At 43.6% G+C, this 15,295-nt stretch overlaps 1 protein-coding gene across 4 annotated transcripts in view; it reads left to right on the forward strand.

The window, feature by feature from the left end:
- Positions 1-15,295, forward strand: part of RASSF8 (Ras association domain family member 8) — a 188,108-nt gene that overhangs the window by 167,511 nt on the left and 5,302 nt on the right. For all 4 annotated transcript variants that reach the window (XM_090043667.1, XM_090043668.1, XM_090043666.1 and 1 more), the window contains 2 exons: positions 8,416-9,305; positions 13,895-14,039. In XM_090043667.1, coding sequence (XP_089899793.1) covers positions 8,416-9,305; positions 13,895-14,039 — 1,035 coding nt within the window. The remainder of the gene's footprint in view (positions 1-8,415; positions 9,306-13,894; positions 14,040-15,295) is intronic.

The raw sequence follows: 15,295 nt of genomic DNA on the forward strand, positions 1-15,295 counted from the left end.
ACAGAGCCTTGTGGGACCCCACGGGTCACAGCACACCAAGACGATTGGCTCCTGTCGACCGCTACCCTCTGGGTCCTACCGCAGAGCCAGTTCCCCAGCCAGTGGATCTTGGTGACGTCAAGGCCACAGTTAGCCAGTTTAACCAAGAGGTGATCGTGGGATACCAAATTGAAGGCTTTTTTAATGTCCAAGTGTATGATGTCAATCTCTTCCCCTTTGTCCAGGTGATAAGTCACATGGTCATAAAAGGAAATGAGAATGGTCAAGCAAGACCTACCCACAACAAACCCATGCTGGGTATCCCTCAGGATATTGCCTTCAGCTAGTCTGTTAAGGATGTCCTCCTTGATAATCTTTTCCAAGACTTTCCCCAGGATAGAGGTCAGGCTGATGGGCCTGTAGTTTGCCGGATCTACTTTCCTTCCTTTCTTGAAGATAGGCACAATATATGTCCTCTTGCAGTCATCGGGCACTTCACCAGAACGCCAAGAACTCTCAAAGATCCATGCCAGGAGCTAAGCTATGATGCTCGCCAGCTCTTTGAGTAGTCTTGGGTGTAACCCATCAGGCATAGTTACTGCATTTTTAAAATGTAATTGCAATTCTGTGTAACTAATTGTTTGTAAGGAAGGGGCTTAAGTCTTTCATAGTTTCATAGTTTCTAGGGTTGGAAGGGACCTGAGTAGACCATCTAGTCTGACATCCCGCCATGGCAGGAAACAATACTGGGGTCAAACAAACCCAGCAAGATGTTCATCTAACCTCCTCTTAAAAACCGCCAGGGTAGGAGCCAGGAACACCTCTCTCGGAAGTTGGTTCCAGACCCTAGCCGCCCTGACCATGAAGTAGTGCTTACTGATATCTAGCCTAAACCTGCCCTCTGCCAGCTTGTGACTGTTGTTCCTGGTCACTCCTGGCAGTGCACGGGGGAACAGTGACTCCCCCAATACCCACTGATCCCCCCTGACTAGTTTATAAAAGGCCACTAGATCCCCCCTCAGCCTTCTCTTTTGGAGGCTGAACAGGTTCAGGTCCTGTAGCCTCTCCTCATAGGGCCTGCCCTGCTGTCCCCTGATCATGCGAGTGGTCCTCCTCTGGACCCTCTTGATGCTGTTCACATCACTCTTGAAGTGCGGCGCCCAGAACTGGACGCAGTACCCCAGTTGCAGCCTGAGCAGTGGGGGAGGATCACCGCTTTGGACCTGCTTGAGATGCATCTGTGGATGCATGACAAGGAACGGTTGGCCTTCCTAATTGCCTCCCCACACTGCCGGCCTATGTTCATCTTGGAGTCAATTATAACTCCAAGATCCTTTTCCGCCTCTGTGCTGACAAGAGGGGAGTTCCCTAACCTGTAGGTATGGTGCCGGTTGTTCCTTGTCTGTGTTGAACCCCATCCTATTCACATCCGCCCACCCTTGTAGCCTGTCTAGGTCTGATTGAAGCCTGATGCTACCTTCCAGTGTGCCCACATCCCCCCACATCTTAGTGTCATCAGCAAATTTGAACAGGGTGCTTTTCACCCCCTCGTCCAAATCGCTGATGAAGATGTTGAACAGTGCGGGCCCGAGGACCGAGCCCTGCGGAACCCCACTGCCCACGTCCTTCCAGGTTGAGAAGGACCCATCCACTACCACCCTCTGGGTGTGGCCCTCCAGCCAGTTGGCAACCCAATTGACTGTGTGGGCGTCGACACCACAGTCCCCCAGTTTCTTAATGAGAATGGGGTGAGAGACAGTGTCGAAGGCCTTCCAGAAGTCCAGGAAGACTATGTCCACTGCTACCCCTGCATCTAATGATTTGGTGATCTGATCATAGAAGGCCACCCGGTTGGTCTGACAGGACCTACCACCGATGAATTCATGTTGGTTGCCCCTAAGCATGCAGTCCCCAGCTGGCCCCTCATGGATGTGTGCTAGCATAATTTTCTCAAACAGCTTGCCTAGGATCGAGGTAAGACTGACTGGCCTATAGTTTCCCGGGTCCTCCTTCCTCCCCTTTTTGAATATTGGAACCACATTGGCCCTCTTCCAGTCCTCTGGGACCACACCAGAGCACCACGAGTGCTCACAGAGCCGTGCCAGGGGTCCTGCAATGACCTCGGCCAATTCCTTAAGGACTCTAGGGTGGAAATCATCCAGGCCGGCTGACTTAAACACGTCCAGCCCTTCCAGAAGCTCCCTAACTTGTTCCATGCTAACGTTTGGCCCAGGTGTGCCTCCCCTGGGGCCCGAGGGGGGCCCAGCAGGGAGGTGGCTGTTCCAGTCCCTGCTTAGGAAGATGGAGGCAAAGAAATCATTAAATATGTTGGCTTTGTCATCTGGTGTGATGACCACATTTCCTAACGTGTCCTGCAGGGGCCCCACGTTACCCGGAACCTTCTTTCTACCCCCTGTGTATTTAAAGAAGGACTTCGTATTGTCCTTAATCCGGGAAGCTAGTCCCAGTTCCATCTCTGCTTTGGCCTTCCTGACTGCCCCCCTACATCCCCAAGCAACTGCAGTATAGTCATCCCTGGTGATGTCCCCTCCCTTCCATTGGGTGTATGCCTCTCTTTTAGCTAGGAGACATTCCCGGATGCTTTTGGTGAGCCATGGGGGCTTGTGTGCCCTCCTGCTCCCTTTGATCCGTGTTGGGGTTACCTCCCTTTGGGCTTGGAGGATCGTCTCCTTAAGAAGCGACCACTGTCCTTGGACACCTGGCTCCCCTCGCCTCTGGGACCTCAGTGCTTCCCTGACTATTCTCCTTAGCTCATTGAAGTTTGCCCTCCTGAAATCTAGGGCTCCTGCCTTGCTGCAGGCCTTTGCCACCTTGCGCTGGATTCCAGCAGGCAATGATAACTGTTGCCCAGGTGATCAAGCACCCGCAGCCCCCTCACCAGGTTATCTCCCATGGCCAGCACTAGCTCCAACAAGGCGTCTACCCTGGTGGGGCTGTGCAGGGTTAGATGGAGGTCCTGCATTCTGGCTAAGAACCTACGTGAGCAGTCAGACCTGGCTGCCTGCTCTTCCCAGCAGATGTCTGGGAAGTTCAGGTCCCCCTGACTACCACATCTTTAGACTTCACTACCTCCGTGAACTGACCTAAGAATTCCTGGTTGAACTCTTCCCCTTGTTTGGGAGGTCTGTAGTAGAACCCCACTGTTAAGTCTCTCCCCTCAACTGCCTTGTAATCTAACCCAAAGCACTTCAGAGAGCCCTTCCTCTGATTCTTTGTTAATTGATGAGGATGGGTATTCCTCCTTAATGTAGAGTGCCATGCCCCCACCTTTCCTTCCTATCCTGTCCCTCCTGTACAGCCTATAGCCCTTTATATTCACCACCCAGTCATGCGTTGAGTCCCACCCCGTTTCAGTGATCCCCACTATGTCCGGGTTGGTGTCAGCTAGCAGGAGGGTGAGTTCCTCCTGCTTGTTTCCCATACTACAAGTGTTTGTGTAGAGGCATTTGAGGCCTTCTGTGGATGTGTGTGCTGGCCTCCTAATCACAGCATTGCGCTGGCCCCTGTCGCTTACCTGTGTATACATTTCACTCGTTGGTCTATGCTGGGCTGTACTTGTGGGTGTTGCTTGGTCTGGCAGTCCAATGATTCCTCCACCCTCATCTTCCCCTTCCCCCGACAAGCCTAGTTTAAAGCCTGCCGGAGGAGGTCCGCCAACCTAGAAGAAAACACACGCTTACCTTTAGAGGAAAGGTGGAGTCTATCCCATCCAAGCATGTCTCTCGTCGTAATGTGCCGGTCATGGTTGAGGAAGCCAAAGCCTGCCTCGAGACACCGTTCCTGAAGCCTCCATTCCTGAAGTCATGGTCTAACTAAAATTTTGTGTCTTATATACAAGAGGTGTTGAGCCTAATTCTGTGGAGTCATTTCAGTCAGCCTGTGGGGCTCCCAGAGGGACCAGGAATTTGGGTGCAGGGCTAGGAAGGGTGGGGAAATTGCCACCAAGTTCCCAGCGTCAGAGCCCTGATGGGCTCATGTTGACAGCAGGAGGTGGACGGGCAACCAATAGTTGTATGTATTTCTTCCACTCCCCCCATCATCATCATCACCACTGCTCACCCATCTACTCTTGGGCACATCCACATGTGCATTAATGTGCTTTAGTTAATGCTTATTAAATCTAGTACCCTTGAGTGCCTATACACGTGTGGTGATGCTGCTTCAACGCATGGTAGTTACTGCACTTCAACAGACTCCAGTGTCTCATGTGTCAGTGTCCCCATGCTGAAAAAATGGTGGCAGGAGTTCTTTAACTAAAGCTTATTTGAGCATTAGTTAGAGCTCCTGCTGCCATTTTTCAGTGTGTGGACTCTGATACATGAGGCACTCTGGGTGCTTTAATTAGAGCGACTCTTGGAACTGCTCTAATTAAAGCACACCACCCCCCTCACATATACTCCCAGAGCATGTGTATAAATGCCCAAGGGGTGCATCTACATGTGCATTTTAATGTGCATTAAAGAGTCACATAAAACCCATGCTTTTTACTTAATGTACATTAAAATAGGTTAATGCACATAGAGCATCACTTAAAAAGCATACACTTTAGTTAATGCACATTAAGGCAAGCTAATTTTCCTGCACATTTTCCTAGTACCTCAGAATGGAATGAGTCCAGTTCTGGCCTGAGAGGCTCATTGCAGGCTAGATCTGGCCTACAAGAAACCCTGTGGTCTGGATTTGGTCTGAGGTTGCAGGTGAGTTTGATTCCCCTGATATACATATGTAGAAACAGTTATGATAATGCAGTTAAAAATCAGGAAATGCTAAAAAATACAGTCTATTTTCTCAATCTAAATTTTTATGTGCAAGTGTGTATTAAGTTCCTAATTCAGTAACATAGAGTTTTCCTGAATGTGTTATCGTGCATTACTGTGATGGAATTCATGCTGCAAAAATACAAAATGTAGTGGATGTGTCATTGGCATGAGGATGAAGAGGATTAATTTCCATGACTGTAGTGTGTAGAAGCCCTAATCATGGATGAGGATTCCACTGTGTGTGACACTATACATGCACAGAGCAAAAGCGATCTCTGCTTCTCCCCCTCCCCTCCCCCCAAAAAACCTTATAATCCAAGTATAAAACAGGGCAACAGATGGACATAAGAAGACAAGAGAATACTGTTCTTTGTTAAAAATCAAAGCAGTTTGTTTCTCTCTGCTAACAGCAATAGATCACAAAGAGCAATTTCAGCTTTAAAGGTCCCCGCATCTGAAACATTCTAATGTTTGGTTTGAATTAACTTGTTCATATTTTTCACTTGTGAATTAGCAATACCCACATGACTAGAATCTGAAGGTTGTTTATTGTAAAGGGCATTAATCTATACCATAAGTAGCCTGGAGGAAAAAATCAAATGATATTCAGATTGGATAAAAGTTTATTTTGTTTTAAACTGGCTCTGACTCGGAGTGTAACTGCTGCATTGTATAAATATTAACTCTCCAAAGTGGGCCATGTTTTGTGCTGAGTTGGAGCCATTAAGTATATTGCTTTACGACTGTATACTGATCTTTGAGCTGTAATCCCAGGTATGAATCGCTAGCTAGGTAGTTGGCTGACATCTTGTTTAATTCCTTTAATTCATTTAATTCACTTTGACATCTTCTCCCCTCCCCTCCCCTTAACAAGCTAGCTGGAAACCATATGCCATGCACTTGCTTAATCTTGCTGTGCTTATAGTTACAAGGTTTTGAAACCATTCATCTCAAACAAGAATATTAGTGCCATTACTTTTATTGCAAGGCAAAAGAACTAGAAGTATTTAGAATTAGCCAAGTAAAGTGCAATGCTAAAACCTTTGTCCTAAGCAATGGGTTTTCTTCTTCCACTGGATTTTTAGAGTTGGTTAATATGCCGAGGTAAACTTCATTAGATTTGGGTTTTTTTTCCAGAAGTGACACTGATGCTTACTTAATACAGATTCAGTGTTACTATGTGTTTGCCATCCCAAAATATACTGCATCTTGGAACATTGGCTATTTTTAGAATACTTGATTCCAATAAGCATTAAAACTGATGCTAAACATGTCAACCAAGTAGACAGGTATGCTAAACTGATCGAATCACTTCTAGTACTTATGTTGAGTCATGAACAGGTTTTCAGGTTTCTTTGTGAACTGATGCTCCCATTTTTACTTGTTTTGCTCTTCAGGGGGCTGGAAATGCCCTTAAATCTCCTTTCACTTGTGCTGGAAATGCCCTTAAATCTCCTTTCACTTGTGCTCTACTCTTGCTTCCTCCCTCCCCTCCCCCCCCCAAAAAAATCCAATTAAGTATGAGACTAGTCATTCCAAGGTTTCTGTCTTCTAGTCAATCTCCATCTATCTTTTTTTTAGTTCCTAGGCATTATGAACTAGGAGTGTACAAAATGAAAATGGAGAAGTTCCAGATGCAGGAGCTATTTTCTCTAAAGCTCTTTCCAAGGTTGGTATGACGAGGACAGGCTGAGGCAGGTCATATATTTGATCTACAATGGCCCTTAATGCTTGTCTCTCCTAAAAATGTCTTGAGTGAATACACCTGTCAGTAGGCCTATGCAAAGCAGCTAGTATTCACTTTGGATTCGGATTCGGATTCGGCCGACTTGCGGGACAGTGATTCAAATCGCTGTCCCGAATCGATTTGGCCACTGCCAAATCTCCAAATCTGACAGGCCCCAGCTCCCGCCCGCTGTCCTGAACAATTGTATTTCAGGCACTTACATACAAAAATCTGACCCAGCGCTGTGGCCTCTTGTCTCATTTGACATGACTATTAATTCAGAGATTGTATTAATAGATTAACTCATTTTTTCCTGGTTAATAGTTATTTTGGAGCTATTCAGAAATTACTGCATCTCTTTCTTTTGACAGCAGTTTCCTGTATCTGACCTTTTATTTGTTTTATAATGCTAGGAGTTTTATAGGGCAAGTTTCTCAAAGTATTTTTAGAAAGCAGATTTTTCCAACCTGTTGGAGCTTGTCATAGCTCAAATAAAAGGCAGGTTATTTAAAAACTGAAGGCAGAGAGGATGAAGAAGTCTTTTATGATGACCTTTAAAGTGTGATTAAACACATAAGGGTTAATGTTGTGGTATATAAAACATAATTTGTTATCCTCTGTACTTGGGTGGAGGGGAAGGGAGAGAGGGGAGGTTGCAAAATAAACCATATAGCATTAGGCTACCAGCTGCCCTGTGGTGTTCTGCAGAGAACACCACAGCAGTCACTAAAACTATTCACAGTATCAAAGATCTTTCGTAATAATTGGTACCGTGATAAGAAGGGGGTATATTTTTTATGTCATTTGTCTGTGGCAGGCAGCAATACTCGACGCCCTCCATTGAGCTGTCCTGTTCTTTTTCTATCCGAGAAAACGTTATGTCTGAACATGATTATCATCACACTGGTTAATACAGTACTGACTGCGGCTTAGCAGTCATCATAGACCTGTGCTGTGTTCCATATTTTATAGCTAATTGAGGCTTTAACTACTGTTTACAGTTTTGATGATACCACTCATTACCACTGTCCTTTAACTGATAAATTACATTTCTTTGACAGAGAAAAAATGCTGCAGTTTATGTAGGTGATGATACAAACTATACTTGCAAGTTGTTTGAGACGCTAAGTTCTCACTTTCTTATCTCTGTATATCTCCCACCTTTCTAGAAATCAGTGTTTGTAGGCCATAGTTATAATTTTACCTCTGTGATTTGATACATTGGAATCAGGTAAAAAGGTAAAAAAAAATGTTTCTTTTTTGCAGTTTCTGTGTGTTGTTAAATTTTCAAGTCACAAATTCAAAGTAAATCCAATATTTATTTGTTCATTCACTTCTGTATGCCATGAGAAAACTAATCCAGCAGTGTCTGTAAATGAAAAGATGTGAAATAGTCTGGGCATCAGTCATAATAATACTTATCATAATGCTATCTAAAGCAGCTGTCATATTAATTTGAAGACTGTTTACCCCAGTATGTTAATGACTGCTCTTATGTGTATTTGGAAGGCACCTTGTTCTGTATGGGTGCTATAGCAATCAAGTTCATCACTGAATTTTCAAAGCATTTTACATACAAAAATTCAGTGTCGGTACTTAAAACCAGAATTGTATGCATGTCTCCTATGTGCTATTTTTAGCATGTATTCCACAAAATCAGTGGAAAACTGGAGCTTCTGATATTAGATTTGGGATGCTGGACTTTATCCAGGAATTCCTGGATAATATGGCATGTGTTATGCGGGAGATTAGACTAGATGATTATGATCATAATAGTCTGTCACGGCCTTAAGTGCTATGAATCTAGGATTTACTTACTTTGTCCAGCTTTCTTGTAGGGTTTTAATAGGTAACATAATCTAATAGCTCCCTCTTTTGGGTGGCTTTGGGTAGTACAGCTTTCACAGTTCTCACCATCTTTTTATTTAGGTCGCACAGGAAGATACACATTGATAGAAAAATGGAGAGACACAGAGAGGCACCTGGCACCTCATGAAAATCCAATAATTTCATTGAACAAATGGGGGCAGTATGCAAATGATGTTCAGTTAATATTACGTCGCACAGGACCATCTCTCAGTGAGAGGCCAACTTCAGACAGTGTTGCTCGAATCCCAGAAAGAACTTTGTATCGGCAAAGCTTACCTCCATTAGCCAAGCTAAGACCTCAGAATGACAAATTGATAAAAAGAAGAGAGCCCAAAAGGAAATCTTTGACCTTCACAGGGGGTGCAAAAGGATTAATGGACATTTTTGGCAAAGGTAAAGAATCTGATTTCAGGCAAAAGGTGCTCAATAACTGTAAGACGACAGCAGATGAGTTGAAGAAACTGATACACCTCCAGACTGAGAAACTTCAATCCATTGAGAAACAGTTGGAGTCAAATGAAGCTGAAATCCGCTACTGGGAGCAGAAATATAATTCTAGCCTGGAAGAGGAAATTATTAAGCTAGAGCAGAAGATCAAAAGGAATGAAGTAGAGATTGAAGAAGAGGAATTCTGGGAAAATGAACTGCAGATTGAGCAAGAAAATGAAAAGCAGCTGAAGGAACAACTCCAAGAGATCAAGCAAAGGATTCTGGAGTGTGAGAGCAAGTTAAAGGACTGCATGGCTCAAATCTACAACATGGAAAGTGGCCTCGAGGCAGAGAAGTTGCACCGAGAAGTTCAGGAGTCCCAAGTGAATGAAGAAGAGGTCAAAGAAAAGATTGAGAAGGTGAAAGGCGAAATTGACATTCAGGGCCAACAAAGTCTAAGGTTGGAAAATGGCATTAAAGCTGTGGAAAGGTCATTGGGCCAAGCCACCAAACGATTGCAGGTAAGACCCCCTCCTCTGCATGGGAAAAGTCAAGATCTTTTTAAGTTTTGTTTAGTCAAACTGCTGATAATTCATTTTGCTTACAGAAAATTCAGCCATGTAAGCTAGTCAAAAACAGAACATTTTCAATGATGATGAAAAAAGGACAGTATTATTCCTTCTCCCTTCCTTCCCCTTCATTTCCAGTTCCAAAGTGCGTGTGTTCCTCTCTGCCACATACCTTTAAAAAGTTGCCTTTTGTCTATGTTGATGCATTAAAGTGTTAATACCAAGAAAGACTAGATGGTATGAGTGATTATTCAGAATAAGACATAGACTGTTTTATGACATAGACTAGTTCAGCACTAGTCTAATATCATGACCACCTGGTGGCTATTTGGAGACTGGTGTGAAGTGTCCAAGTGGTCTTAGGCCCAGGTTCTCCAGGGTGCTAATGCAGCCAACTTTAATTTAAAGCAATGAAACTTCAAACCTAATTTCCTGGCATATGTTCATTAAAGGTACTATGAGACTTTATCCCCAGTTCCAACAATTGTGCCTCTACACATGCATGGTAGCAGGGTAGGGGATCAGGATTTTGGAATTGGGAATCTGATCAAAAACATTCCCTTTCTGCTTACTAGTGCAGGGGGAGTCTGGGATCAGATCCTGGGCTTCCCCTTGCACTAGAAAGTTGAAAGCAGGATGCCCACAGATTCAGGGCCAGGGCATGCAATCAGTTGAATGTCAGCCTCCCCTACATGTTTATTTTAAAGCCATAAATCAGCCTTAGTGTTATGCATTCTTTTAGAACATTTTTACAGCTGGTTTGCCACTTTATGGCACTGTAAATTGGGTGCACATATGGCACCGTTGTCATTTATGCCAGAATCAACATGTTAATTTCAGTATAAATGTAGCATGCAAGAGGGGGCCTTAGATGATGCAATACCTTTTAAGGATCTGGGTCTTAGATCCTAGTGGAGGAGTATCCAGGGCTACACTGTCAAGATGACTACCAAATTTAGTACATGTTGGCAGAGGCCTGGACTCTCATCTTATTCTAAAGAACAGCTTTACGGTCCGAGTTTGAAGGCACATGGAGGTAGCAAAGAAGGGGATGGGGGGAAGGGAGACAGGACTTGAATTACCCCTATGCTTAGGGTGACCATATCTCCCAGATTGGCTGGGATAGCCTCCAAAATCCGGGACTGTCTCAGCATCCCAACTCAGGAGCCAGGCATGTCTGGGTGGGTCCATGCCAATCCAGGACTTCTGCTTCAGTTTTTTTAAGGGAGTCCAGCCTGGGCTGCTCCCTGGTTCAGACTCTGCTGGGCTGCGAGGGGAGTCAGTAGTCGAGGTGCAGAGGAGCCGCAGGGGGGAGAGAGAGAGAGACAGTGTATGTGCACGCACATCCATGCTGCGCTGCCCAGCTCCACTTCTGAGAGCCACAGGGTGTGGGGGAGGAAGGGGAGGGTGCACCTGCTGGCTACCCCTCAGCCCAGATTTCCCTTAAATTATTATAGTCGCCCTACCTGTGCTGCAGTGTCTCTTTTTTGAGATAATGAAGGATGGTCAGGATAGAATTTAAATGTATGTGTGGGGGAAGGGGGAGATTTAGCTCCAAAATTAGTATCGGAATATATTTGAGAGCTGAAGTGACGAGTGGTGTGGTTTCAAAACAGCTCTTTGGAGAATAGTCCATGCATTCATTTCAGGGTTCCAGTGATTTTATAAAATGATATTAAGTTGCTGTGAAGCCATGCAACCCTCCCCCCACCCCCCACTACAGAAGGGACATGGACAAATTGGAAAGAGTCCAGCAGAGGACAACAAAACATTATTAGGAAGGCTGGGGTACATGACTTCTGAGGGGAGGCTGACTGAATTGAGCCTATTTAGCCTGGAAAAGAGAAGACTGAAGGGGAATTTAATGGCAGCCTTCATCTCCCTGAAGAGTGGTTCCAAAGAGGATGGAGCTAGACTGTTCTCAGTGGTGGTGATGACAGAACAAAGAGCAATGGTCTCCAGTTGCAGCAAGGGAAGTGTAGGTTAGATATTAGGAAAAACTTTCTCACTGGAAGGGTAGTAAAGCACTGGAACAGGTTACCTGAGAGGCTGTAGACTCTCCATCCTTGGAGATTTTTAAGACCAGGCTAGATAAAGCCTTGGCTGGGATGATCTAGTTGGGGATGGCCCTGCTTTGAGCAGGGGGTTGGACTAGATGAGCTCCTGACCTTCTAACCATAATTTTCTATGATTCTATGATTTTATGGGTATGTAGTTTTTTTACAATTGCTGGCAACACCTACTAAGGCGAATTCTGAGTTCAAATTCCCATTATTACTCCATTTTACATGTAACAAGCTCCACGTTCTCACATGCATTCCTATTAAGCTACAGCTTTTTCCATGCTTGCTCTCAACCCAAAGCTAACTTGTTTTTTGATAAGCTAAAGGCATATCAGTTCAGCTCTGTTTGAATTAGGCAAATAGAAGGATATGGGAAGGCAGGGGAGTGATTTCCCATATGCTTGGAATCAATAGTTTAATAAACATTTCAATTTTAAACTAGAAATTTTAAATATGTCTTGTTTTTGTAGTCTTTGCTGAGTAAGGAGAGGCAGGAAAATTTGCTTTAGTAGTTTTTAAGGTTATGAATATAAAAATTCAGCATTTTCTTGAGACATTTGAGAATTACCAAATTACTTTTTTTCCTGTGTATTATAAGGACACCTTTGGTTAAAGATGTTCTCTGATTTAGCGATTTTTTTTCCTCTTTTCCTTTTTACTTTTAGAAAGGAAAAAGATTTTTAAATACCAAAATAACGCCTTGAACATTAATAAAGATTATGGGCAAATCTTCAAGCCAATATTTTTACAAGGTTCCAGATGAATCGAGAGCTTAGGTCAGTGGGGCATATATACTTAAATTTTTACCCTACAACACTTGAACTCAGGAATTTTCAAAAGCAAAAGTCATTGTATAATGCAAATGTTGTAACTTGCACCTTTTTTAAGGTCTTCTAATCCTGCTCCAGTTAAATGAATGCTGCAGTGTATATTACCCTTCAGTCTGTTCTATGAAACATTCACATGTAGAGGTAACACTACAGTAATACATTTCTTTTAATTTGGGAACTTCCTAACTTCTGAATCTGATGCTCTGTTCATACTAACTGGGATAAAACAGATTCGGAGCAGTTCTAGGAAAAATCTGGGGCTTTTTCCCCTTAAAACTAATAGAATTTATGGATGGGTTCATTCCCTGTATTTCCATCCTAGTTTTTTGGCAGGTCTTTCTAAAAGAACAGAATGTGATTCTAGGGCTATTTGTTCTGTCAAGCTGCATTATATATACTTATGGAGCATCTCTGGTACACAAGCTGTAGAGCCAGAATAGTTGGAATTTAAGTGGGCTTTGTGCCCTCTTCAGATTTGATTGAGGCAAAGTTCAGACTTCCTTTGGTGCTTTGTGTTTATAATCATTGGCTTAGAGCTCAATCATGGTTTTGCCACAACCCCCAACCGAGGTGCCAATATACTGTCTGTAGCAGAACATGAAGTAGGTTATAGCTTTGTGTCACAGGTGGCCTTCTGGATCACCCTTTCCTACCAGAGGAAAGATCCTGTACGAGGTATCTCTGCCAAAGAATGCGCTATTGTAGTTGGTATATATTAAAGGGGACACATTGGCTATGCTAATTCCCACTCTTGCCAAGTGAATGGACTTAATATTACTCTGTTTTTGTCCACTAAGCAAAAGTGATGTCACAGGCCTGTTACCCATAATCTGGATAGCCAGCATCAGCAGGGACTAATGGGGTGTCCTTGTGTGGCCATCCCTGTAGGCTCCATCCTGCCTCTTGAATAATAGTATGAGGGATCACTTTATCCATCACCTTAACAAAGTGGGTGTGAGAAGACTTTATTTAAGGAAATGAACCTATAGGTTCAGCAGGCCACAGCAAAATGCATAGAGGATCTGTAGGAGACCCTAATTTTTTGTCCATTTTTGTACTGCTGTTGTGGCCAGAGGCCCAGCCAAGATTTGGCACTTAATTATGCTAAACACCATATACTCCTCTGATGAAAGAGAGGCCTAGAAGAGTTCAACAACAATACAGAGGGTGGGAGAAAAGAGAGTATAATCCTTAGTTCACACTGGGAAACTGAGGTAGAGAGAGATTCAGCTTTTTTCCTCAAGTTTATACAGGAAATCTATGGCAGAGCCAAGAAATGGATCCAGGTCTTTAAATACCTGGTGTCTTAAACATAAGAAAACTAGGTTCTGATGTTATCAGAAACACATTTTGTTTATGCTTGCAGTCTTCTGCTCAGGGACCGGAGAAGCATCTGACAGAGAACAGGCAAGCAATGTAAAGAGCTGCTAATGACTGACAAGTAATACTCAGCATCATTTTACCTTCTTCAGGCTATGAAGCAAATGAGCTTTCAGCTCTTTCACAGGAACAATAGGTTAAAAACAAGTTAGTTACCTGTCAAAGTAGGAGGAAAGGTTACTTGCTGCAGGCACACAGATAAGTAGAATTTTAGAAGTATGTTTCAAACTATGTCACAATGGACTCTCTTCCCTCTTCCTCTGCTCAGGACCGAGAGCAAGAACTGGAACAGCTGACAAAGGAGCTGCGACAAGTAAATCTCCAGCAGTTTATCCAGCAAACAGGAACAAAGGTCACAGTGCTTCCTGCAGACCCTATCGAAATAGAGGCTTCACATGTGGAGCTTGAAAGAGGTATGACTTGAAACTTTTCTAAGAAAAGCAACATGCTTGCCTGTTCCTTTTACTCTAAAGGTGCCTATATACATGTTCTCACATGTTCTGATTAGAACACGTTGGAGCAGACTGGATTAATTGAGTCTGTTGGAGTGTTCTAATTGGAATGCTCCAGCATCTTATGTATTCAGTGTCCCACATTTCAGAATGGTGGTGGGGGCGCTTCAGCTGAAGCTTGTCAGACAACCTTTAGTTAAAGCACCTCTGTGGCCATTTTAAAATGTGGGACGCTGAATACATGATACACTCCTAACAGCTGCTCTAATTAAAATGTCCCTTACGCCCACCCCAGAGAATGTGTATAGGCACCCTGGTGCAGTGTTTCTCAACCTTTTAAATGGCAAGTACCCCGTCACTTCTGAAAATTTTAATAAGTACCCCAACACTCAATTTTCCGGGGCATTTTATATTTACAGACTAGTGTGTGCTATATCTTGGAAGAACGGCTGTGTATATAAGGCTGTGGTATGACAGATATCCGATCTGGTGTGGGTAGGGTTGCCACCTTTTACACCAGGGGTGCACAACTCAGTTATGTACCTGGGCTACACGTGATGTTGGCCAAAGCTAGGAGGGCTTTGTGCAGCATGAAAAATTATTACTGGGGAATTTAAAGCACTGCACAATGCATGGTGTACCAAATTTTTTGCTATGGTTTTGAGAGGAAGGGGCGAGAGAGAGAGCATGTTGGGATACCCATGTACCCCTTGCCTGTATTTCACATACCCCCAGGGGTACGCATACCACTAAATATCGAGTGACAACTTCATATATTTATTGTGCAACAGTATAAAGTGAAGTAGAGACTACTGTGTATGTGTGCATGCACAAACTTGCGAGCATATATATAGTTGCCTCTTAAGCTAATGCACACATACAAGTTAACTTCTAATGGAACAGCCCCCAAAATAAGGAATTGTTTTCCTCTGGACATTTATTTTGCCTCATTCATTCTACTTTTCAGAATATTCTTCTCAAATGCACCTTTTCCAAGGCCCTTATTTTCAGTTCCTGTGGAAGCCCTGTTTACTAATGATAGCATGGTATTTCTTTACAGAGGAGAGGGAATTTGGTCTTTTGAGTATGCATTTTTCTAAGTCCACATAGGTTTGAGACATGTACATTGCAAGCTCTTTACGTAGGTTGATTTAGTCAACTAGGAAAGCTAGATGTGCAACTTCCTTTAAAATGGATAGGAGCTGTGTACATAAATC

This window comes from Crocodylus siamensis, chromosome 4, assembly GCF_052110815.1.
Source record: "Crocodylus siamensis isolate JL-2025a chromosome 4, ASM5211081v1, whole genome shotgun sequence".
Classification (NCBI taxonomy): domain Eukaryota; kingdom Metazoa; phylum Chordata; order Crocodylia; family Crocodylidae; genus Crocodylus; species Crocodylus siamensis.